Raw genomic sequence first — 26627 nt, 5'->3', positions numbered from 1 at the left:
GATACATTTGCAAATTGAATGGTCTTCATTTCTTCCGGTTGTTTGTTAATAATGTATAGGAACATGATGAATTTCTGTATATTGATTTTGTATCCTGCTACTTAACTAATTCTTTTTTATTAATTTTTGGTGGCTTCTTTAGGGTTTTCTATATATAGTATCATGTCATCTGTAAATAGTGACAGTTTTACTTTTATTTCCAATTTAGATGCCTTTTCTTTTCTTTCTATTTTTTAATTCTATTTTTTCTTTTTTTTCTTTTGTCTGATTGCTATGGCTAGGACTTCTAATACTATAGTCAGTGATACTGGTTAGAGTGGGCACTCTTATCTTGTTCCTGATCATAGAGAAAAAGCTTTCAGCTTTTCATTATTGACTATGATGGTAGCTGGGAACTTGTCATACATAGCCTTTATTAAAATTGAGGTAGTTACTTCTACACCCTTTTTTGAGAATTTTAATCATAAATGGAGGTTGAATGTAAATAATTATTATTTTTTATTATTCTCACCCCAGGACATTTATTTTTCATAGTTTTAGAGAGAAAGGGAGAGAGAGAGGAAGGGAGAGAGAGAAACAGCAATGTGAAAGAAACATCAATTGATTATCTCCTGTACATGCACAGACTGGAGATGGCAGGTGCCCCAGCTGGGGTTGAACTGCAACCTAGGTATGTGCCCTGAGCAGGAATCGAACCCACAACTTTTGGTTATGGGATAGCACTCCAACCAACTGAGCCACACCAGCCAAGGAAAATATAAAGAATTGTTTATTGAAAGTTATTTTGTGTAGATGATAGATCCAAAATGCTTCAGAAACAAGACTACATTATTATAAGTTTTAACATTTTTGTTTAAATAAACAGGTCATGCAATGTAGTAAAAACAACAAGAATTTTAAGAACAGTACAGACCTGAATTCCAATCTTGTATTTCTTGCATGGTGTGTGATCTTAGGAAAGTTACTTAATCTTCCCTTTCCACCCTTTGAAAAATTGGTAACTGGTATATTGAACTCTTTCCTACTGATTTACTGGGAGGGCTTGTAGCATATGATCTGACACAGAGTCAGCTAACATTGATGGCTTGTAATTAACTGAAATGTAAAAAGTTTCTGTGACACCTGAGGATAAACCTGATTAATTTGGAACAGAATCTTGATCCAAAGTTGTTTAACTGTCAGTTGAGTAATTCTATTTTAATATTTTTATTATTGTTTATTACAGTTGCCCCCACTTTCCTCCATTGCTGTCCCCTGCCCTGCCCACCGCCCCTCCCCCGCATTCCGCGCTCCCCACGCTGTCGTTGTCCGTGGGCCCTCTAGATTTGTTCTTTGACTTGCCCTCCTTTCTTTAGTTGAGTAATTGCATTATTATATTTTCATGTACCTTAACTGAAGATCTCTGTGAAATATGCTGTGTGAAGATGAGCAATACAAATTTTCAAATAAAGAAATTCTTGAGTACTTTCTGTGTAAAAAAAAAAAAAGTATACTGGACACTGTGAAGGAAGCACAGATGAATAAGGCATGTAGCCTGTCTTCATGAAGCTTATTACAGCTTCATGAATAAGAGCAAGCAATATACAGAAATATGTACACTAGCAGCAGAATATAAAAAAGTATATTTGTAAAGATTTAGATGAGCCAGGGAGGGAAAAAGTTCTTTCAGTTGGGCAATTAGAACATCACAAATGTCATTTGTTCACAGTTTTAATAGATATTTGCAATATGAATAATGTCATCAACTTGGAAAGTTCCAGAGACATTATGGCAAACAAAATAGTTAAGTACTTGCCCCATGGAACTTATAAGCTAGTTTGGAAAACAGGCATTTATAGAATAATCATGCAAATGTATAATTTTAAAGTATAAGTGCTATGGGAGAAAAGTTAAGGTAGCATTCTGATAATAGACTATCAAATATGAAGATAGTTTCTTGAAGATTTCGTTTTTTATGAGCTGAGAGCTAAGGTAAGCAGGAATTAAATAAGTGAAATGGGAGGATCCCAGGATGCAGCACGAAGAAAACCAGAGGTAAGATGGAGCATGACCTCCTCAAGGACTAAAAGGAGACCTATGGGGCTAGTTAGGGAGACAGAGGGGGAGAGGTAATATGAGAAGACACTGAGGAGTTACATAACAAGGCCATGTTAAGGATTTGCTCTCTATTTTAAGAGCAATGGGACGATATTGAAACATCTTTAAGCAAAAAAAGTACTATAATCCTATTAGTTTAGTTTTGTTCTTAATTACTCTGGCTACATTGTGAAACTGGATTGGATAAAAGCACTAACAGTAGTGCAGGTGAGTCCTATTGAATCACATGGCCAGAAGGTGGCAACAGAGGTAGAAAGAGATGGGTGGAGTGGAAAGATAGTTACAAAATAAAAGCCATGGAATTGCGTAATGGATTCTGTATCTCAAAGAAGAGGGAGAGAAAAGATCTAGGTTTCTGGCTTTCCAAATTGATTTAGGGAATATTACCATCAAAATTATGATCCCAAGATTCTATGTCAGTGGGCATACAAATTGTCATCGGTTGATGACTAGCTGTATTTCAATCTCACAGTCTTTAGTAGGCAAATAATTAAGTTGCACCATTTACTAAATACTTTTTGGTAAAGTTGTGACATTTTTAGAAGCAGATGGGAAAGAGGAATAATATTAACTTTTTTTTTTTAATACCTTTGGTAATTAAGTCATTGTACAAGGCACTTTTTTATATATTTAGGGAAATAATTATTCATTAGTATGCAGTTAAACGTTAGATTGAATAGATAAGCTATAGCAAGGTTTCTCAGTCCTGGCACTATTAAGATTTTGGGTTGGATCATTCTTCGTTGTAAAGAGCTGTCTTATGCATTATAGGGTATTCATCAGCATCCCAGCCTCTGTCCTCTGTATGCCAGAAACACCGCCCCTCTCAGTTGTGACAGCCAGAATTATCTCCAGAACTATGGATCTACATACAGAATACTGTGAAATTTGAATGGAGGGGAAAAGTTCATAGTATTTGGTGTATCCATTAAATATATTCTAAAAGGCCCGCTCATAATCACTCTATTTTAGTGTCTGAGAAGTTGAAAGACATGATGACAGGCTTTTATGTTAAACTCAAATCTTTTTCCCCAAAAGAAATCATACCTTAATATTAAAATATTCTAAGGATTTTTAATTGGGAGAGATATTATCACTCATGAATGCCTATGAATATAATTGCTCTAGCATAATAGTGAATACAGTTCAAATGTAGATAGCTTTACTACTTGAAAATTTGTGTTCTTCTGTTTTAATAAAAATGTTTCTTTCCACCAAAACCTTGTAGCTTACTACTTTTACTCCATTCATATTCTTCTGGAATGTGATATTTACAGTTCTAGTCTGTCATATTTGTTAATAGAACCCTGCTATTCAAAAAACATTATATATGAAAATGGAAAAAAATCATATCAATTTGAGGATTCATTAGAATTTAGCTAGTAATAATGAAAATTAACATCTATGAACTAGGAGAAAAACCCCTTAGTCAAGGTGATTTCCTTTGTAGCCCATTCAAGAAAACTGCTGTTCTCCAATATTTACTAATAGGATTGGTTCTACCATAGATAAACCTGCTTAACTATGAAATCTTCTGTAGAGTCATTCAAGGAATTTAGAACACTTAAATTACTTTAGACCCAAATACTGTGCTAATCTTCTGTCATTACATTTCAAAATAGTTGTATGACCAAAGCCAGCAGTGAAGAATCTCAACATTTATGTAACTTTTAAATATAAACTCAAATTGCCATTAATATTCCAAAATGGAGTTATCAGTGTAAAAGCACCACACTCTTAATCATAATGTTGTGCCAATTATGCAAATGTTTTACTTTCTTGAAATATTTCTGATATCTTTTGGATTTATCAGGAAAGCTATTGTATGAAGTACTTCATCAGCTTAAGATAATATTAACTAAAAAGAATGTATCTGTTCTCCGGCTTTGGTTCTGAATTTCCATACTCTTAAAATAATAGCATAGAAAGCACTTTAAGTCAGCTGCTCTATTCCTTTACCAGACAGGGTTATAGCTAAACTGTTGTAGCCAAATGAATATAAATCCCATTTTTAAAGACCTCTGGAGACATCACAGTTGGCAACCAATTCATGGTTCACTGACCTTTACTGTTAACTGCTTCTCTTCTATACTTTCCTTAAGTCATTCATGCTATTTAGGCCCATTATCTTCTCTTCGGGCCTAAGTAATTATCAAGATTGGCTGGTTCCTGTATTTATTAGACCTGATTTGAAGACTTAAGTATCTGTCCAGCTAACTTATTTTCTCAGACCAAAAAAAGTCTCTTCCTTCAGCCCCTCTATAATTTTTTAAAATATTTATCATCTTTTTGACTCACATCTCCTGAATATGACAGATAGAAAAATGAGTATTCCCTCTGGCCCTCCCTTCCTCCCTCTCTCCTCTGCCTTCCTTCTTTTTTTCTTTCCTTCATTCCTTTCTTCATTACATTTTTGCTTCCTTTATCTCTTATTTTATCCTATTTATGCCTAACAGTTATTGTCTGAACCATGTATATTCTTAGAAAGAAGACATCAAAGTAATTAAATAATCTGGAGACCTCTGATGTAACATTCAAAAGAGGAAGAAAGTCTCTTATGCTAAGTGGGTGTGTGTTTAAGAGAGAGGAAAGGCTAAATCTTCCCAAACTTTTAAACAGTTGTTTAAAAACAAACTATTAGTCAAGTATATAATATTTGTATTATCTCTATTTTAATGAAGTTCTTTTTTCTTTCAATCACAAAAAGGAACAAGAGTTTTATAATTATGTAACTTATATAAATGTGTGTGTATATACTTAGACTTACTGTAACTCTCCTTCCCTTCTCCCCTGTGAAAATATAATCTAAGTGAAAACAGTATGCCTCCTACAAATTCAGCCTTCTGGCACGTTCTCTAATCCCTCATCTCATTCTTAAAGTACTTCAATATAAAAAAAAAATAGAGTTTTTACTGGAGATGTATTATAATCTGCATAATGTTTCTATTTTTAAAAAATTAAATAGTGCCTTTTAATCTCTTAACTGTATATTTATTTTCAAAGGTTATTTTTACCTTCCTATTTGGCATATTTACCTTAAGAAAAAATTTGTGAAAATATTATTTGTTCTCATGTTTCAAAGGAGTACTATTTTATTCAATTTATAATAGTTTCAAGTATTGGCATTTAAATTGTTTCACCTGTAAGAAATAATTGTGTCACTTTATTTTTTTGTTAGTTCACCAAAAGGTGAACCTTTCAAGAGGCTCTGAGTTCTTCCTACCTGTTAATTTTTCATGTATTTTTAAAACAATAGCTAAATATTTTTAATATAATGAGGAATTACTTAAAATGTAAAATCAAATACATTTGGTGCCCTGTTGCATTTCATTCTCCCCAAACTGATTAAACAGTGAGAAAATTGTGGAGAGTTGGATTTAAGCAAGAGGCCTGGAAGGCAGGCTTTGGATAGTCATTTGTGGCCTTGAGAAAGTTATTTAACAATTTAGGTTCTCTGTTTCTCGAGCAAGAAGGATAGGGTTAGACTGATAAGTCCTAAGGTCACTTCCAGCACTAAAATTTTAGAGTTTTATTGTCTTATTAGAGATAGAGACAGAGACAGAGAGGCTTTTCTTCCTACTTAGGGGGAAGAAGGAGATGGGATAGAAGTGTTCCTAGCCTTTATAGCAGAAAGAAAAGTTGTTGAGAAGAGACATGAGGAGGGTAAGAGAGAAACCACTCATGAATCACAAACTTTAGTAGATAATGAATGAACATGATCCAAATCCGTCTTTCCTCTTTTTGATTCTGCACATACCTAACTAGACACTCACAGACACTGCCTGTTGTATAGAAGGTCCTGACTCTGCATGGAAAGAAAGTCCTTAGACCTAACCCTGAGAGAAGCAAGGAGAAAGGGGAAATCTGAGAAAAATTTAAAGAAATTTCTACCATTTATGTTTTTAAAAGAGAAAGTTTGGGATGATAATTTCCTTCAAATGAGCAGAAGGATTTTATATGCAGGATATTGATGGCATTTATTTGTTTTCTGAAACTAGAGCAAATGAAAAGGGGATTCAGCTGTGACAGGCAGGTTTTCATTTAGGTAAAAGGAATCATTTCCTGAGAATCATGGTTATTAAAAGCTAAAATGGTTATTCAAAGAAGGATTCTCTCACATACTTCTGTTTTAGAAGCTTTTATGTTAAACATTGTTCTTAGATAACTTTTAGTGTCCTTAATACACTATGAAATATTTTCCAGTTATTATTTGTCTTTAACATAATAGGCAAATGTATTGTATTAAAATTCTTAAACACATTGGGTTTCAATAAAATATTCGACCTTATAATTTAATTGCTGGAAAAAGATATAAACAAGGAAAAAGTACTTTTTAAATTTTGATGAGCTGCTTTCCAATAATTTTCTTATTTTTAACATGTTGGATATTTTTGAAATGTTTAAGAAATTTTAAAGTGCTTAAATTGTACAACTAGAAAACATTTAGGAATCATTCCCATAATCTCTTGAATTTAAATAGGCTCTACTTTTAAATATATGAGTCTAATTAGATCAAATTTATTTTCTGGTTACCCCAAAATATGATTCTACACCTTCTGCTTTTTTCAAAGCAAAATTTTGTTGCTACAGTTTATCAGGTTCTCTTTCTTACAGTTTCTAAGTATTTCTTCCTGTCATTTAAAAGACATCATTTTGAGGTTTCAAGAATTGTAACCAAGTCTGATTTACTTTGTGTTTTTAAATTTGGAGAACATAGCTGATTCTATTATAAACATTATGCTTGAGTAAATGAGAAAAGTTTTTTTTCTTTCTCTTGCCCAAATGAATGAAAAAAATTATGCTTAAAATGTTTTTCTTTCAAGCGAAACATAAAGACAAGTTATTTCATTCATGTTGAAGGGAACCTGTACATTAAAATGTGCTTGTGAGTTACTTTTAAATGTTGTATACATGGTAACAATAGAAACAAGACCTTCTGTCTCTTGTAAAACTACTATTTCACAGCAGTGGTGCTTGGCATAGTTCATTTACTTAAACTAGAGGATTGCATATTAAGTGTTTTAGTTTTGATTTGCTGACATAGGAATTATTTATTCGAGTAAAATTATGTGGGCTTCTACTGGGCTTTTATGAAAAAGTTCTGCATTTGACAGTAGTAATTGTCTTTGCTTCTAAAAAAGGGAAACAAAACAATTGTTTTCTAGTATTTAAAATATGTATTAGTTTATGTTAAAACACCCAGTGTTTCAATAGTGAAAACATGCAATGTAATTATGACTTTCTTATTGTTATAAACTTATAATATGTTCATATTTTTATGTTTCTTCTCAACTGAAAATATGCAAGACTTCATATACAATACCTTTTAATAATCTCGCTACTCAACCTGTGGTCATGGACCAATAACACCTGGTTGCTTGTTAGAAATGCAAAATCTCAGGCCATACTCCTAACCTATAGAATCATAATATGTATTTTAAACATAAACTTATGCTTATTCAAGTGTGAGATACATGGTTTAATAGAATATCATTGGCAGCATGAACCTTTAAAAAATTAATCTGAGGTGGGTTTATAGAATTTAACGCTTTTTTATCTTTTATTAAGATGCTTGATTTCTAACCTGTATAGCATTAGCAGTTAAAATTTATAGTGTTTTCAAAACTCGTTAAACATATAGTTATCTAACCCTGTCATCTGGTAGCAAAATGTAAAGCCATTGGAAAGTGTTTTATAATTTTATAGCTGTCATCCATTTTAGCTCTGCCATTTAATCACTGAAGAGATTTTAAGATTCATTTCTATTTATCTTAAATTATTCATGATTATACTTAAAATGCTAACAAATATATTCATTCATGGACAGTATAAGTCATGCATCCAAGTATTAATGTGTTCTTTATTTTATTTTAAAATGAAAATCATTGTTAAATTACTTTTTCTGTTTTGTTTTCTGTTTTATTTTTATTTTTATTTATTCCATGTTTTCTTTTTTTTTTTGTTTTAGTTGGGTCTGGTAAGTTGACATTTTATTGGCCATCTTCTAATCACCGTGTCACTGTGACTGGAACTTCTCTTCCCCTTTCCATCCATACCCTTCCATGTCCTTCAACCAGTCAGCCTCCATGTTTCACTTGTCATTGGCCACAAAGACAGACTGCACAGAATAAAGTCTGCAGGAAGTATGGGTAACTGACAAAGAGTAAAGGTAATGGGGTTGCTAACTTTATGTATTATTAAATGATATGTGATCTGAATCCTTTTATTTTTTCCTCCTTACATGAGTGATAAAATAAGTGCTAAGACTGTATGTTGGTAAAGTACTATTTCAACTTATATTCTCATAAGCTAAACAAACCAAAATAAGCACCCAAAGAACAATTTGGATTATTTTTCCAAAATATGTTTATGTATTCATGTCTGCCCATCTGAGTTTTTGTAACTGTTGTTCAACAGTAGTCATTAAAAGTCCTATTAGTGAATAATCTTGCAGTTTGAGCTCTTTATACTCATTTTCATTTCTGTGTGTCAGATTCACTTCATTTTGTGTAAGAAGTAACTACATGGTATGTCCACACTTTATTGAAGTTTGCTTTGATAAACATTTGTTCTCATATAAATAGCCATTAGGTTACTGAGTACTTTCATGCTCAGTAACTTGGGGAAGGCCCATTCACTCTTTAAAGTGATGTTTGGGACACCATTTTTGGAGAATTTTCTGTGGGTATGCTAAGTGTTATTTCAGAAAGTAATTCTGACCCTAAAAGTACCTCTTTGGTTTTTCAGCTGCGCAAATATTATAAAAGTGTCACTTCACATTAAAACAGATAGGTCAGATTATTCAATAATGGTGATAAAATAATAGGCTATTTGAAAAAAATAACTTTCTATGTGCTACTATATATACAAAAATCTAGATGACTAAAACTTAAACATATAAAGTAAAGACAAGAGTTCTGTATGAGAATGGAGTTGAATGTTTACACATATTATGTATGCATTATATAACCTAACCAGATTAAAAAGATTGTTAACAAAATGCAAATATATATATAACATATATTAGAAGTAGATAAAATTTTAGCCTTTCAATAGTAATTAGAAATTAAAAAGATAAGGACACAATCTCCTCAACAAATCGGGTATCTGTGACAAAGTAATACAAAGATAAGTGTTTCATGTCATGTCACTGACATAAAAAATGCTAATTAAGGGGGAATTTCATTTTTAGTTTGGATAACATGTTAATACTCAGTATTTGTGAGATTTGAGAGGAAAGTGCCCGGGTAGAGAAAGTGCCAGTTGGAATAATTTTGAATATAATTGAGAAGGATGTTAATCACACCACTGTTTTTAATAGTGAAAATTAGAAATGAGCTAAATTTAAAACTAATACGTTGGTTAAATAATTTTATATGGATTATTAAAGCATAATTAAGTGATATCGTGAGAATATTTTAAAACAATACAGTCCGATTGGCATGGTTAAATTATAGGTAGCTTTTCTTTTTTTTCTTTGCTTGTCTCATTTTCAAAATTTTCAACACTGACCATATGTGACATTACTAACATGATTATGTATTTTTGGTTATATCAAGTTTTAATGTTACAGCCTTGAAAATTCTAACATTTCATCGTAAATACCAACTAGATACATATTATGAACGGTCAATCTAAGTAGATAGCTGATTAAGATACATTGATAAATAGGTGTATTTAATTCATGTAAATTATTTTTAGAAATATATCTATATCTGATATTTAACATACATGTATAGGGGATTCTTTTAAAGTTCTATTTCTAAGACATACCTTGTGGCTGATGTCACTGCTGATGTTGGCTCAACAATATGCCTATAAAATATAGTGAATTCATTTCCAGTCAAATATCCTGTGTGGAAGGATTGCTGCAGGATAAATGTAGTTAGCGTAAGGGTTTCTATCCCTCATTCCCAAATAGGTCTTTGAGGTCTGAAGAGAGCTGGCATTTTATAAAAGAAACGTGGATTCTGGCACACGTTATTAGACCTGCTTCTGAGATATAGGAAAGAGACCACCCGAAGTTTTTACTTGTCTAAGCGGTTAAAACATTTATATTTTCCTAACCAAATTCCCTGTATAGTGCAAAGTCACATTCTCCCATTCATTTAATTAATCATTTGTTATTATTTTATTGAAACAAATTAAAGTCTCTTCTGGTTTTAGTTTTTTTAACCAGTCAATCATTTCAGTTTTTCCCTCTGATATCTACGTCAATTATTTCAACTCCTAATGAATGAATCAAATGCTCCTGTATGGGTGTGTGTGAAGGAAAATCCCCAAGTGATGATGCATATGCTTTTTATTATACCTGGATAATGACAGTGTTTGCTAAATGCATGAGTAAACCATTCAATTACAATCAGAGTTTTAAAAAATTATAAGCTAGAACTTTAGCGTTACCAAACTGAACCTAAACTATATCTCCTAACTTTGTATTTTCTTCCTTGTAAGTTACAAGACATTTGAAGGCATTTGACCTGATTGTTCAGGTCTCCTATAATTTTCCAGCAAATGGTATAATTTCTACTAAACCTCAATTAAAAATAAAAAGGGAGCATAGACAGAGTTAGGAGAGCTAATTGCTTTCTTCAGCTTTGCCACCATGTAATTTTCAGCAAGTTGTTTTACATATCCTTTTTTCTAAGGAATTACATATATATATATATATATATAAAATAAATTTATAAAGTGTATATATGAAATATATTAGAAATATCTGTATATGTGTCTTAGATTGACCAGAAAATATTTAGCTAGAGAAAAATACCCTTTCACATCCTTACCTTCATTAATAAGAGAAATCATATTCTTGTGAGCTGAGAGGAAACATTTGTAGGAATAATGTGAATATAATTTTTTATTCATATTCACTTTATGGAGTTATCCTAAGTGACTGACATAAGTAACTAAAAGTACTTTTAGGGAGAATGTTAGAAACAATGGAGCAGTCTTTAAAAGTGGATTAGAAGAACCCTATTCTGTATAAACTGTTAAATGTCTGGCTTAAAACATTCACTTCAATTTAAACTGAGACAAGAAAGAATAATTAGGTGTTTCAGACAGTTGATAAGAAATGAATGTGAAAAGTGTAAACAGTAGGTAAAAAGACTTATATTCAGTGCACACTTTTCCAAGCATAAAGCATAGTCCAAACAAGCATTTTTTTTTTTTCCAGGAGTGACTCCATCAGCAATCTAATGTTTTCAGCTGCCATTGCTTTTAATGTAACTGACACAATTTTCTGACACTCTATTTACTGCTGGATGAAGTGGCCATTTAAGACTGTATAAATCAAACAGTTTGGACAAAGCTGGCAGTATTTATAATGTCAGGATGAGCAGATGTTTCAAATTTGCCCTCATTTCCATATACATTCTGTTTGAACATGCCCTTGTCTATGTAAATGAAGGAGGCATTGGACTCCACTGTTGGCTTTAAGTTCATTTTTGTCCAAGTAATTGAACTGAGGATTTTAAATGGTTATAATTTGCATGGTAGCATTTCAGGAGCTTTTGAGTTAAATCTTAGGACCTGCCTACATCAGGAGGTTCTTGGATGATTAAAGTCTATTCACCTTTGAGCAGCACTAAATGAGAAACGATATTTATTCATGCAAATTTCAATTGTACTTAGAATGTAAGGGGTCAAATTGTAGCTCAAAGACTCTTTTTAATATAAGGTTAATTTTAGAAATTCAGGTAATAAAAAAGCCTCTTCACAAAGCAACTCTATTTCATTCTGTAAATATGCATTTAACAATTTAGCATCAATTGAATTAAGGATGTAAATTTGTACATTATGTACTATTGTACATGACAAGTTGTATAAAATAACAGCAGCACTTGGGATATCAACAAATTGTCTCAATTAAGATAATAACTACATGCTTTTTATTCAGTGCAATTTGTTCCATCTCCTTCAGAACCCCCGCATTTTGTTGTGAAACCCCGTGACCAGGTTGTTGCCATGGGACGAACTGTAACTTTTCAGTGTGAAGCAACTGGAAATCCTCAACCAGCTATTTTTTGGAGGAGAGAAGGGAGTCAGGTATGAGCTTAGTATATTTTTTCAATCGCAAAGTTCGGTGCCATATATATATATATATATGTATTATATATATATATATATAATTTAGTCATACAATGGGAAATCTCTGAGTTTCACAGAAAATTTCGGCAATGAGAGAGAAAGGAAATTTCAGACAAAATTCCCTTCATTGTTTTAATTCTCAAAGCAATTTTTCCTGCCTAGTTTTATTACACAGGGTAGTATGTAGAATAGTACTGGTCTTATTATATAAGATTTACCTTTAGTTCCAATTCAGCAACATTTTTAAAAAAACTTTTTCTCAACACAATTAGTTGCCATTTCTTTCATACATATACCTGTAATTATATGTTAAATGAAATTTATACACATTTAAAACAGAGATGATAGTTACTCAGTACAAGTTCCCTGAAAACACCAGGAATCAGAAGCATCTTCTTCATTTCTTTTATTTATATATATACAAGTATATATGATATATATATTGTATATGTTATATATAAGTATATATTATCTATTATATAAATGTGTTGTATAAATATACGTTATAAACATATGTTATTGTATAAACAACATATATACATATTACATATATAAATATATATGTAAATTATGTATAAATATATTTTTATTTATATGTAAATGTATACACACATACATATATACATATAAAATACATATGCATATATCAATTCAAAATGTATAGAACAACATTTAACTTTTTTAAACATAGATATCATGTGAATTATAGCTCAGCATATTCTACTTCTTTGTAAACTGTCATATGTGATCACCATTTACTATCAAATCATACTCTAAACCTTTCATAAATCATAATTTTCCATATACATTGAAACTAGGATATAAAGATCTATACTCTTACAAACTCCTAAGTTCACTGTTTGGCTTCAGCTTAATGAAAAGGAAATTTTGAAACAATTTCACTTTTAAAATAATAGGAAACTTTAAAAAAGTTTTTAAAATGTATGTCTTATCTCTTAGTGACTCACCTTCTTCAATAAAGAGAAATATTTCCTTTTTTTCCTAATAGTTGTAAAAAATGATTCTCATTCATTATATATATATTTCTAACATGTTTTATTTGGTTACTTGGCAGATTCTAACACATTCCATTTGGCCTCGAAGGACTAAATTTGCTGACAAAAATTAAAGACAAGAAAAAAATATTTTAGTAGAGCACTAAGGATTGGAAGTGTATTATATAAGAAATCTGTGAGGCAGTAATAGTAAATCCACTATAAGTTCTCTGGAATAAAATTTAAATGATTCATTTAATTATATAAATAAATTTTTCCTTAAGTTAAACTTTATATCACATTTCAAGATAATTTTGACTTGGTTTGGTTTGTTTTAATGATACAACTTACTTTAAAAAATTTGTTACTGGATATAATATCATGGAATAATAGTTAAGCCCTTATAAAATGGTGTGTGTTAAAAGGAAACTAAACTTTTAAAAAGGAACTTTATTTTGCTAAAAAGAAAGTATTGTTTTTTATTTCATGAGAGAAACAATGAAATGGTGTGTTATTTTTCATAAAATATACACTCCCTCTAACAAACATTATAATTTGATTCATAAATTTGTACCACAAAAATAACATCACATCTTGACCGTACTTTTCATTTAAGATAACTTTCTGCAGAAATAAAGCTCCTTTATGAATTCTTGTTTTTTTTTTTAATTTTTTTAATTGTTCAATCACAGCTGTCCCCATTTTTCCCCCATTGCTCTCCCCTGCCCTGCCCACCGCTCTCCCATGTTCAATTCCTCTCCTGCCCACCCCCCACCCGCTGTTGTCCTTGTCCGTGGCTCTTCTATATACCTGTTCCTTGACTTGCCCCTTCCCCTTCTTTCCCAATTATCTCCTTCCCCCCTCCCCTCTGGTCACTGTCAGTTTGTTCTTTATTTCCATGTCTCTGGTTCTGTTTTGCTCACTTGTTTGTTTTGTGGACTAAGTTCCATTTATAGGTAAAATCATATGGTATTCTATGATGAATTCTTAAATTCATTATATGCTCACCACTTAACAAGAGAAACAAGAAATTATTAATAATTTGAAAAAGGTTACTGAACTTTTATAATGGAAAGTTGGCAGAGGTACTTACTATGGTGTTAAAACAATATCCTTGAACTTTACTTGTCAGAATATGCTTAAACTTTAATTTTGTTTCTGTAAGACTTAGTGTTTATAGTGCTAACAGTCATATGTATATGAAGCAAAGCTTTCGACTGCTTTGGTTAAGTCTGTAAAACATTTGACTCTAATGATACCTAATATCCTTTTAATTCTAGTATTGTTGGTAACTGATAATTATTAAAGCATATATCAATATTTATAGTGTATTTGGAATTTTTAATAATCCTTTTTAAGACTGGATCATTAAACTTTATGTATTTATGTGTTTATGTGTTTATATATGTGCACATTATATATGTGAGCATATGATGAAAGAATATTTAGCTTATTTGTATACATATGCATGTGGTGTGTATGTGTGTGTACACATGTATGTTTAGATCTCTATTTATAAATATGTATATATATGCCAAATTATTGGAACATAGCAATGAACCTATTGTTATTCTTTTCTTTTCCCAAATTTTGCATTCTAGAATCTACTTTTTTCATATCAGCCCCCACAGTCATCCAGCCGTTTTTCCGTCTCCCAGACTGGCGACCTCACTATTACTAATGTCCAGAGATCTGATGTTGGTTATTATATCTGCCAGACTTTAAATGTTGCCGGAAGTATCATCACAAAGGCATATTTGGAAGTAACCGATGGTAAAGTAGAATATTTTATTTCAAAATGTCCAAGTTTGGCTCAAGGTCTAATGAGAGAGCCAGTAAATGCATTTATTTTTAACTTTGTATCCTTAGTAGCAATTTTGGTGTAAAGCAAAATAGGAGGTTAATACATAATTAAGTCTAAAATTATTCTTAATTGAACTTGACTGTGCTTTAAATTTCTAGCATCAAGTTGGATTCATAAAAGCATGGCAATTATGCAAGGAAAAAATTTTACTGAGTAACTATATATAAGAATGTTTCCATGTCTTGGAAAATTTTAAAAAATATTTTAAAATATCTTACTGTAAAATGTCATCCTTTCTCTTTCTTCCAAATTTAAGGAGATAAGTGAATCATTGATAAATTCAACTCAGAACTCATGATAATAAAATATTTTTCTTAATAGCATGATTTTGTTCTGTTCATCAACTCCCCTAAACATGGTCAATTAATGCCAAATATATTATAATGACATAGTGATGGAGAATCTCCAAACCATTAAATGGATAATGGTAATAATAATTTGAAAAGAAAAAATATGTATACCTGTTAATATATTAAAAATATATACTTATGTATATTTATATATGCACACATATATTTTTGTTGGTATATAGTGTTACATTGTATAAAAAGCTCACAGTTTATTTATGTATTCTCCTATTGATGGGTTGTTTTCCATTGAGGGCTTTGATTAATAAATCTAAATATATCTTTATAATTCTGTTGATACACTCAATTATCATGGTTTGCCTTTTGGTGATTGCATGTCATTTCTCTACTTTTTTTCTCATATACTACAGACACAAGTCTTTGTCAAGTATATGTATTATAAATATTTCTTTCCATTCATTCTTTAATGATGATTTTAGGGCTTAAGTAACAAATTTTAATGAAGATCAATGTATTTTTTTTCTTTTATAATTGGTACTTTTAGTTTCCTATGCAACTTTGAGGCCATGAAATGTTCTCCTAAGTCTTTTTCTCTAAGCTTTATTCTGTATACTTTTGAGATTTAAGATTTTAATTTGTCTTAAATTAATTTTTGTGTGTGGTATAAAATAAGGATCAAAATTCCCTTTTCCCCTTATAGATACTAATTGTTCCAACAGCATTTATTTAAAAGACTGTCCTTTTTCCACTGAATCATAGTGTCATCTTAATCATAATTCAAATGAACATCAGTGTGTGGCCTACCTCTTCCTATTCCCTGTAGTATAGAGTCTATTCTGTTCCGTTCATCTGTTTATGCCAGTATATGGTCATAATTATTGTAGCTTTACAGTAAGTCTTACAAACTGGTAGTGTAAGTCTCCAGCTTTGTTTTTCTTGTTTTGAGTTGGCTATTAGAAGTCCTCTGCATTTTCTTATAAGCTTTAAAAACAACTGGTTAATTTCTATCCACATACATGCACATATCCTAAACAAACATAAAATCTGAGTTTGAAATTTTAATTCCATTTAAATTATTGAACCATTTAAGGAGAATTAATATTTTAATAGTGTGAATCTTTCAACTTATGGAAATGGTACGTTCCATATGTATCTCTCTATTTATTTAGATGTTTAAATCTCTCAACAACATTTTATAGTTTTCAGGATAGATGTCTTGCACATGTTTTAACAGATTTTTATACCTATTATGTTTATGACTTTTGATGATTACCTATATACTTAATTTGATTATGTTATTGTTTAAGGTAAGATGTACAATTGACTTTGTATATTAAGTCTGTATCCATCAAATTTGCTGAATCCACTCATTATTTCTAAGAGTTTGTAGGTAGATTAGTTTGAAATGCCTATGAACAAAATGTGCCAACTACAAAGAAAACCAGTTTTACTTCTTTCCAATATTTATATCTTTTATTTCTTTTACTTGTACATGGTCTGTGAGTTCCAATAAAATTTGTAGAATTGGTGATAGTAGACATATTTTTCTTGATCCTAACTTCAAGAGAAAAGCATTTATTATTTTATCTGTAAGTGTAACATTAGCTGGGATTTTGTAGAAACTACTTTGAAATTGAAAAATATTGTGAAGTAACTTTTAATACATTAATTTTATTATTTTTTCCAAGTTCTCTCAGGATTAAGTTTATATTTCTTAATACGCTTTGTGATTCTCACCTCTGCAGGCTCATCTCTGGATACTGTGTTGCTCAAATGCCCTAATTTTATTGTGTTTGTTGTGCTTTTCCTTTGTTTTTGACTTCTGTGCATGCTGTTTATAACTGAGTTGAAATTTCAATTCCTTCAAGAAGCATTACCTAAATCCTCAAATATAGGTTCTATGTCCCCAACCCTGCTTGCTATCTATCTATCTATCTGTCTGTCTATCTGTCTATCTATCATCTATCTATCATCATTTGCAGATTGCATCTTATATCTTTTTATCTTCTCTATTTACCTGTAATCTTCATTAGACACTAAGTTCCCAGAGAGCAGGGCCCATGGTTCTCCAAGTTTGTTAGTATAAACCCAGTCATCGCCCAAATCTGGCACATGATAGAGGCTGGCTAGGTATTATTTTGTATGAGCGGAAGAAACAAAGTAGAAAGAAACAAACAACCAGCTATTAGTTAGGTCTGAATTCACAATTAGGATTGTCTCATTCAAAGTCTGAACTCCTACCCCTGTATATGATATGTATAATATATGCACTGGCTAAATTCGTTAGAATAACCAAAAAAGTTTTTACAGTTTCTTACATCAATTACAGCTATTAAGTGCTGGTTGTGATGACCTTGTAATGAATTAGGTAATGATCAAAATAATCAATATGCAGAAAAAATCGACCATTACATATACATTTATAATTCCAGCTTTTTAAAGCAACTTGCGTATATATAGGTATACATGAAAAAAGGCCAAAGAAAACAATGGTAAAATAGTTTTTAGTATCTCTCTAGTATCATAATTAGTAATTGAAAGCAAAGCTTTCTGTATACCATTGAATATGGCATTATCATGACTTGTTATATTAGTGAGGCTAGACCAGGGATAGCAATTTTTGTTAAACTAAAATAAAAACAAAAACAAAAACTCTACATTTGTGAATTTTGGATTTATCCACAGTAGGAATTCACTCCTAACATTCATGTTTCATCTTAAAATCTCTGAGAGACTTAAGGTGATTTTGTGTTTGCCATGGTGACACTGTATTTTTAGTTGTGTTTTCTTTATTCTGGAGTTTACTGAAATTGTACAAACAACTTACAGCTAGGGACTCATTCTTCATAAGTAAACTATAATTATCTTGAGTGGTGGCGATATCAGTATTTATACTTCACCAAGTCAAGTCAAGAGGATAGCTAGTAGACAGAGTGCTTTCTGGATACTATTTGACATTAGCTTTTTGACCTTCTTTTTTTACTGTTTGCAGACAACAAAGACAAAGGCAAAATAAAATAGAAGGCACAGAAAATGTTGGAGTAGCAGCTGCCTTTGAAATGTTGCTTCTCTGTATTTGTGGCCTGCCCCAAGTAGCAAGCATTTGACTCAGGAACATAGAAATTCATGTCACCTATTTAATTGTAAATGTTTCTTCTCTTTATTACTACAATGTAAGAAAAATAGTAATTAATAAATAATGTAAATAATTTAAAATAACTTGTAAACTTGTATTTAACTCTCAAAAATTATTAATATACAGTGGAAAGAGTATTAACTATTATTCAAAAAAGGTGAGATTTGCCAATTACTACTTGATTTGAACAAATCACTTTAACTTTCAAAGTTTCAGCTCCCCAATTCCTAAATTAGCATAATAAATTTTTTACAGCCAGGCTCATAGATTTGTGATGTATATTTGCAAACTGATAACAATTATGACATGCTATAACATATTTTTGTTGTATAAATATGACTTTTTCATACTTAAATCAGTCAGTGTATATGTGTTATTTTGTATTGTTTCCACTTAGAATTATTTTATAAATATATTTATATGTGTTTACATAGTCTTCATGATCACTATTTTTGAGATGACAAAATATTAATTCCAGGGATACACCCTCGTTTTTAAGGGTCTTTAAATCTATCATTGAATGTGGATAAAAGCTAGGTAAACTTTTATAAATTCTGTTGTGACAGGGTAACACCATCTGTAACATGACTTATATCATCATGGTTACCACTATATTGGTAATAAAAAAGTTACAGTCATTCAGTGCTTCCTTTGTGCTGGACACTGTACTAAGAACTTCTCACATAGCAGCCATTTCAAATGTGATGTCTCATTTTACAGATGAGGAAACTGAGGCTGAGAATGCCCGCATCATAGAGACAATAAGTAGCAGAACTGAGACTTAAAACAAAAATCTGCACCATCAACCTGGCAGCCACTTGCCACATGAAGCTATTTAAATTAGGATTGCTATTGCTTAAAATGCAGTAAAATTGCATGCCCCATTTCTCAGTCACACTAGCCACACTCAGGAGCTCAGCAGCCACTGGAGTTACTGGCTTCTGGATTAGATAACACAGATATGGAATGATTTCAGTTTACAGAGCTTCACCCTTCTGACTCCACAGTCTGTGTACTTATTCCCTTTGTTAAAATGCATAGCTGTTTTTAAAGCTTTCTATTGTACTACCTGATAATTCATTCTAATAATTTTAGTGTGAAATATTAGAACCTTAATTTGAGGTTTACCTCATAAATTCTAAACTTGGTTTTGATTCATAAATGCACTACACTCTTTACTTTGAGTCAATTTACATATTTTATCAGTATTTTATCTTTATCTATGACAACACCAAGATGTTTCATTTTTTTCTATCAAAAAAATGAGATTGCTTCAATGAATGCTTTTAGCTCTGATTTGCATTTTTTACAGAAAAGTTTAGTGTAATATGACAATTCATATATGTCTAGATTTTTGCAATCAGCAGAGCACTTTTATGTCTACTAGTCCATTTAAATCTTCATAGCAGTCTCCTGAGCTTGTTAGAACAAGTTTTATATCCTTAAATATTATTATATTTACAGATTTTTAAAAAGAGGGCTTGAGAATTTAAGGAACTTGCCCAAAGGCACACATGAGTGATGGTGGAGCTGATAGGTGACCTTACTCCTCATTTTTTGCTTTATTTTTATAAACTGCCCAGTGTAAACCAGGAAGAAATAGATAACAGAGAAACAGCATCATTAAACTGGATTGGGATGGGGTAGGGCGGTGTGGATGGTGTTAAATATGATGGAAATATCAAAGATCTGTAAGGGTATAGAGAGCTGAATAAATCCCCAGATATTGGATTGTTTCTAAATATAATTACCAAATGTAAACCACTCTGTAACTGGACTTAATTCTAATCAGTTATAAAGAAGTACTCTGTTACTAATTTAATTAATGCCTGAAAATAAATATTCATTTATTTTTATAATCAATAGAACACAGGTAGCAGTCTTATAAAGGTCCAAATTCAATGAAACGTTTCCAGTTTTTTTTTCATTCTTATCAGTGGGACCTCTGATTTAATTTTTGCCTATCTCAACACATAAAGTAGACAAAATTAAACAATTCTAAGCAGATGAATTATATTTTCATCTAAGCAGGCTTATATTTTTCATCCATGGAATATCTGAAATACCGCTGCCAAGTTTCAACTTCAGCCTTTTACTACACCACCCCCAGTATGAACAAATTTCACACTGGTAACCGAGGATGGAAGAGAATTGGAAGGGTAGAGTAAAAATTCACAGTTGCTGGTTTTACTTCCTTGCTTTCCTGTTTTTCTCAAATTGAATGCACAAAACTAATAATTATGGCATGATAAATGAGGAGCAAATTGAAGTGTGACTCCAGCTTGTGAAAGTCTCTGGTGCATAAAACTTGGAACATAACACATCCAGCTTTATAAGTCATTGCATCCAAAACTTAGTTACTCTGGCAACCAGTTTCCTCTAATTAGGCAACTCTTTAGAATTGTCTTTTATATAATTGTAACTTTTATAATTTTTAACTAATATTCAGAATTTTAAAGCTTATTAAGGAAAAACTGTTAAGCTTAATTTTTAATTTATTAAAAAATATTTATGGCATTTTGCCTCAATTGCCTAGTTCAGGGGATGAGAACATCTCTCTATTACAAGATTTATTCTAGTTCCACTGCAGTATCTTAGGTCCCTAAAATAACTTCTTCATGATCTCAGATAATATTTTTAGGTTTTAGACTTTTTATATAAAAATAATACTTTCATATGTATTATAAAAATGCCTTCCATTGTTTCCTTACATACCATGTTAAAAACTATTGAGATAATAGAATTAGCAAAAATGTTTTTCCATTTCTATAATTTCAGTATGGGAGTTTGATAATTGCCTAGGATAGGACATCAGTTATATCCTTGAGTTATATTTTGGGCATTTTCCCGTTTTCTCTGAATTTCAGGATTTGGAAATTTTTACCCATGCATCATCTTAAGAGAAAGAATTCCAAGATGAACGAAACTCAGTCATATTAATTTGTGAATTATGAACGTCATAACACCTTTTTGAATCCCAAATTGTCAAACATGCTTGTGTGATGCTATCATTGTCTCTGTGTGATACGAAAGAATGATCAAATACCAAGTAGTCTTTGGGTCATTTATGAAAATTTCTCTCATAGGTTGATTTGGGGTTAATGGCTTTTTACTTAAAGTTTTAAAAGTACAGCATTCCACTTCTCACTACTATGTAACTACTTCACTGTCCACAATTCTCATTCAGTCGCTGAACTCTTAAGTTAAATAGGTCCTTTAACAATATAGCAAGCTGTGTCAGTGGTTGGTCCTTTGAAAAGAGTACATTTTATCGGATTTTGCTATTGTGAATCAGTGTATCATACAAATGCATCTGAATAATGCATGTCTGCTACTTTAATTACTTGTTTAATTAGTTTGTTTCAAAGCCTAGAGCAACTGCTGTTGCTTAGATGATTAGAAAATTGCTTCCAGTTGCAGAAATCTGTTTCCTGTTGTTTCTCCGGGCAGTGATTGCAGACCGGCCTCCCCCAGTCATTCGACAAGGTCCTGTGAATCAGACTGTAGCAGTGGATGGCACTTTAGTGCTCAGCTGTGTGGCCACAGGCAGTCCAGTGCCCACGATCCTGTGGAGAAAGGATGGAGTCCTTGTTTCAACTCAAGATTCTCGAATTAAACTGCTAGAGACTGGAGTTCTGCAGATCCGATATGCTAAGGTAACTTGAAATGACACCCGGGATTTCCCATTTTGTTTCACTTTGTTTTTGCCCTCAGCAACTAGTGTTGAAGTCTCAAATTCTACAATTAACGAAATGCCAAATAACAGTATTAATATACTTTTAATTTGATGCTTTATTCTTTCAGACATTCCACTGTCTATATTTAAGATGACTCATAATTTAGCCCATGGCAAGTAATTTAAGGTTTTATATGAAGGAGAAAAAAAGATTTTTAAGACCTATTGGGGAAAGTAGACGGGAATTTGGGGGGGGGGGATACCTTCTAAGTGGTGGTATGAAGCAGTCATTCATTCCATAAGCATTTTTTTTCAAAAAGATATTTTCCAGGACCATTTTACATGCAATGTACTTGAACAGTTCTTCTATTGTAAATGGTTGGTTCAGCATTTTACAGTTGTAGAATATTCTATATGCAAACAAAAACTATAAAGCAGTGTACACACTGAGTGTACTTTTAAAATCAGAGTCCTAAATGGTGAAAAGTTCAGAGATTTGTGGAAACAATTTAGGGATTTACCTCCTCAGGGCATCACATCCATCCTGTTCTTTCAGGGCTGTGTTGTTTTGTTTTGACTTTTCTTCTTTTTAGGTCAAGTTCATACAAGCACAAGGGCATATGAAAGAATAGCCTTGTCAGCAATAAACATAAATTTCAGTTGCTTTATTGCCTATTGTGGGTGGCTTCTTTGGAGTTTTGGATCAACATTAACAATTCATTTTATGTGCTACAAAAGTTAATATGTTGTACTTCTTTATGACAACTATTATGACTTTGTTATTGTAACTACCTGTGCAAGATGACAGCATTCTTGCTTTATTAAACATTACCTGGAAATAGAGTTATTATATTAAGCAGAGGTGTATGGGTTCATTATGCTGCTGATGACTTTTAAGTGGAACATGTGACCTGTATTTGTATTTGGGCATTCAGTCCTTAGAACGGAGAGAGGGTTCATTGCAGCTAGGGTTTAGCTTTACACTTATTAACTGCCTTAAGTTACAGGTTTTTAAAAAGTGGAAAAGGAGTAAATGCAAAGAGCTCATTTTGTGTCTATCCTTAATAAATATCTGTTTGTTTCAGATACCAATATAGTTGTAACTCTGATAAAGTATGAAATAGTAAGAATGGGCATTGACTAAACTTTATCAGCCTTATTATGTGACTTGCTAAATATGAAGATATAATTTAGCAATCAAGATTAACCCTTTGAAGTGTTTATTGTCACTGATACTGAAAATAGTGTTAATTCAATTAATTTTATTATCTTACTAGAATAACTACATAAAATAGATTTATGTATCTGCAATATTTTCCTTCGCATTCAATAAAAATATAATCAATTAAGGGGTAGTTTTTGGTTAGTGAATTTTAAGGCATATCCATATTCATGAGCCATATACAAACCTATAATTGCTTTTCCAGCCCAGTGAGCTCTTGATCATTCCAAATATTTATTTTCCATCTGTCTTCTCAGCTGGGTGACTCTGGCCGGTACACCTGCATTGCATCAACCCCCAGTGGCGAAGCAACATGGAGTGCTTACATTGAAGTCCAAGGTAAAGTAGATAGCATTTTCACCTTAAAATAAAGCTTCAAATCCAGTTGTTTACCTATTGGTAAATATCTAAAGTAGATGCCCTGTTGCCTGAGTCGGTGTGTGTATATGTTGTTATCTATATCCGTTTAAGTACTTATCTGTATGTGTGCAAACATTTTTTGTCTTTTTCCCCTTCGTTAGAATTTGGAGTTCCAGTTCAGCCTCCAAGACCCACTGACCCAAATTTAATCCCCAGTGCCCCCTCAAAACCTGAAGTTACAGACGTCAGCAGAAACACAGTAACATTGTCATGGCAACCAAACTTGAATTCAGGTGCAACTCCAACATCTTATATTATAGAAGCCTTCAGGTAGAGTGAAAATGATGTTTCTTGGTTGTTGGTGGTGGTGTTGTGTGGGGTGTTTTTTTTTTTGAGTTACCATTAAATGTGCACATCCTAACTTGTGACTCTTTTCTTAGCCATGCGTCTGGTAGCAGTTGGCAGACGGTAGCAGAGAATGTGAAAACAGAAACATTTGCCATTAAAGGACTCAAACCTAATGCCATTTACCTTTTCCTGGTGAGGGCAGCTAATGCATATGGAATTAGTGACCCAAGCCAGATATCAGACCCAGTGAAAACCCAAGGTAAATGTTGATTTGCTCAACCTTCTCACACCTGACTATCTTTAGATGTTATAATTTTTCAGGTAAATCGTTTGTACTACATGCCAGGGTTGTATATTTAACATAGTTCAGTCATCCAAGCTGCTCAATTAACTTTTAATAATTAAACACAGTATCTGCAAACTACTGTGTTCTGTACCAAGATAAAATTAATAGAGAAATAGTTCTGATTTTATAAAATCACAAATCTAATGAGACAAACATGTTATGGGGTTATTTTTGTGTTATATGTTCAATTTTGTGTTTTTAAATATGGTTGTATATGGGTATAAAATATTAATCATATAATAATTATATTTAAAATTGTGTAAATTTTACAAGTAATACTTTCTGGAAATCATGCAAATGTAAGATATTTGGAAGATAAGCTTGTCTAGTTTTTAATCCCTTTGTCTAGCCAACCTCCTCCTAAAAGGCATAGGGAAGAATGCTTAGGTCTGTACGTTGTTTGACTTGTCTTTCATTGTTGATTATGTAAGTGTGATATATTAAAATTTTAAGTGTAAATCATGTGTATTTTGGTCAAATTTAGGTTAAATAAACAGAAAAGAAAAATGAACATGTTAAAACTGTTTCTAAAACATTCAAAATTGGAACATTTGTTTTTCACTTGGACCACATTTTAGATACATTGCTGTTTATTGTCTTTTGTGAATAGAAATTATTTTTAGTTTTCAACGGACAAATTATTTCCTATTCATCCATTTGCTCACCTTATTTTAATAATTTAATAGGAGGACTTTTATATGTTAAAAAAAAGATGAATTTGAGTCATCCTTTACCTTTTTCAGAACATACTGTCATTGCAATTAAAATATGCTTACTCTAATATTAATAAAGATGGATAATTCTAGATGGCAGTGACTAGAAGCATAAAATTATTTTCTCTATCTTGAGTTTTCCATTTCCAAAGAAAAAAAATTGTAACATATATCCAGTGACAGAAACAAGTGGTTCACAAAATTACTGAGACTTAAACTACATTTTTCCTGTTTTGGAAAAGGGTCTGCCAGCCGTGCTGCATGTTTTCTCTTCCTCAGCGAGTGCATAAACAATCTTTTTGGAAAGACTTCTTGTTTCAGAATTCACAGAGAAAGCAAACTGAGTTGTAGGACATGCCCATGTCTGTCTCTTGCTGTGTGAATTCAACACACCCAAATGCCTCTATTTGCTGTTATGAGTCACCACACCAGAAGCGTTAATATTCTTTTGGAGCCTGCCTTAAGGCAGTTTGAGGTTTTCAATATTAGATACACATTTGTAAAGAATGCAGAAACTATGACAGCTGTGAAGTAAATTTCCACTTCTGTCCCCAGAACACTGGTCTCTACCTAGCAGACTCTTAAGTGGAAGTTTTGACAACTGCTATTCTTTTATATACTCATATGAATGATTTTGTAATATGCATCTTTATTTGTAACTGAGTATGTAGTTAACATTTTATCTGAGTATTTTTATTTTATTCTAATCAATTTACCTTTGTACATGAATAACTATGTCGACTGGAGTTCTAGAAATATAGTGAAACAGGCATACAATTTCAAAATCAAATAATTTTTTATTTTAGCTTCTTAGCATATTAGCTATAAGACCCTGAGTGAACTAGTCTTGCATTTCAGTTCCCTCTTCTATATAATGGGGCTAAAAATACCTACTCCATAGGATTGGACAAGGATTAAAATAACTAATCAATTTATGATTATACAAGACTTTTTAAAAATAATTTTATGCATGAGACTTTGTTATTAGACTTCTGGACTAAAAATAAAATAGGTTAATAAAATTTACAGGTATCATAAAAATGAGAAAGACAGCTAGCATTATGAATGAGAAAATCAGAATTAAATAGAGACAGACAGACAGACAGACAGACTGAAATGATGGGCCAGCATTAACAAGGTAGAAGTCGGTGAAGCAAATTTAAAAGTCTGGTGCTTGAATTTAAGTTTTAAAACCTCACTGTGGAAGGACAGACCGAGGATATGAGACTTAAAGGGAGCACATGTGAGTGTGTGTCAGGGTGGCGGGCCACAGACGGCCTCAGTGTTTGCAGTCAATTAAAACGCCTTTGTGGGCCAACTGAGTGATACAGTCGCCAAAAGAATAAACGCAGTCTTAGCTGGCATTAGCAGATTATGTTTGGATCATGTAATCTCCCTCGTTCAGTCTGAATGGGTCAGATCACGAATGGAGTAACGTGTTCCTTTTGGGCACCACACTTTCAGGTAGAC

At 31.9% G+C, this 26627-nt stretch overlaps 1 protein-coding gene across 1 annotated transcript in view; it reads left to right on the top strand.

Annotated features, from left to right (window-relative positions):
* ROBO1 (roundabout guidance receptor 1) overlaps positions 1-26627 on the top strand; it is a 390902-nt gene that overhangs the window by 299406 nt on the left and 64869 nt on the right. The window contains exons 7-13 of the mRNA XM_054585231.1: positions 8066-8074; positions 12023-12147; positions 14786-14957; positions 21943-22148; positions 23648-23729; positions 23912-24080; positions 24191-24357. Of these exons, the coding sequence (XP_054441206.1) occupies positions 8066-8074; positions 12023-12147; positions 14786-14957; positions 21943-22148; positions 23648-23729; positions 23912-24080; positions 24191-24357 (930 nt within the window). The remainder of the gene's footprint in view (positions 1-8065; positions 8075-12022; positions 12148-14785; positions 14958-21942; positions 22149-23647; positions 23730-23911; positions 24081-24190; positions 24358-26627) is intronic.

Source organism: Pteronotus mesoamericanus, unplaced genomic scaffold, assembly GCF_021234165.1.
Source record: "Pteronotus mesoamericanus isolate MK-2021 breed Mesoamerican mustached bat unplaced genomic scaffold, CSHL_Meso_final contig_82, whole genome shotgun sequence".
NCBI lineage: Eukaryota > Metazoa > Chordata > Mammalia > Chiroptera > Mormoopidae > Pteronotus > Pteronotus mesoamericanus.
Note: the sequence above shows the minus strand (reverse complement) of the source record. Positions and strands in the feature narration are given on the sequence as shown.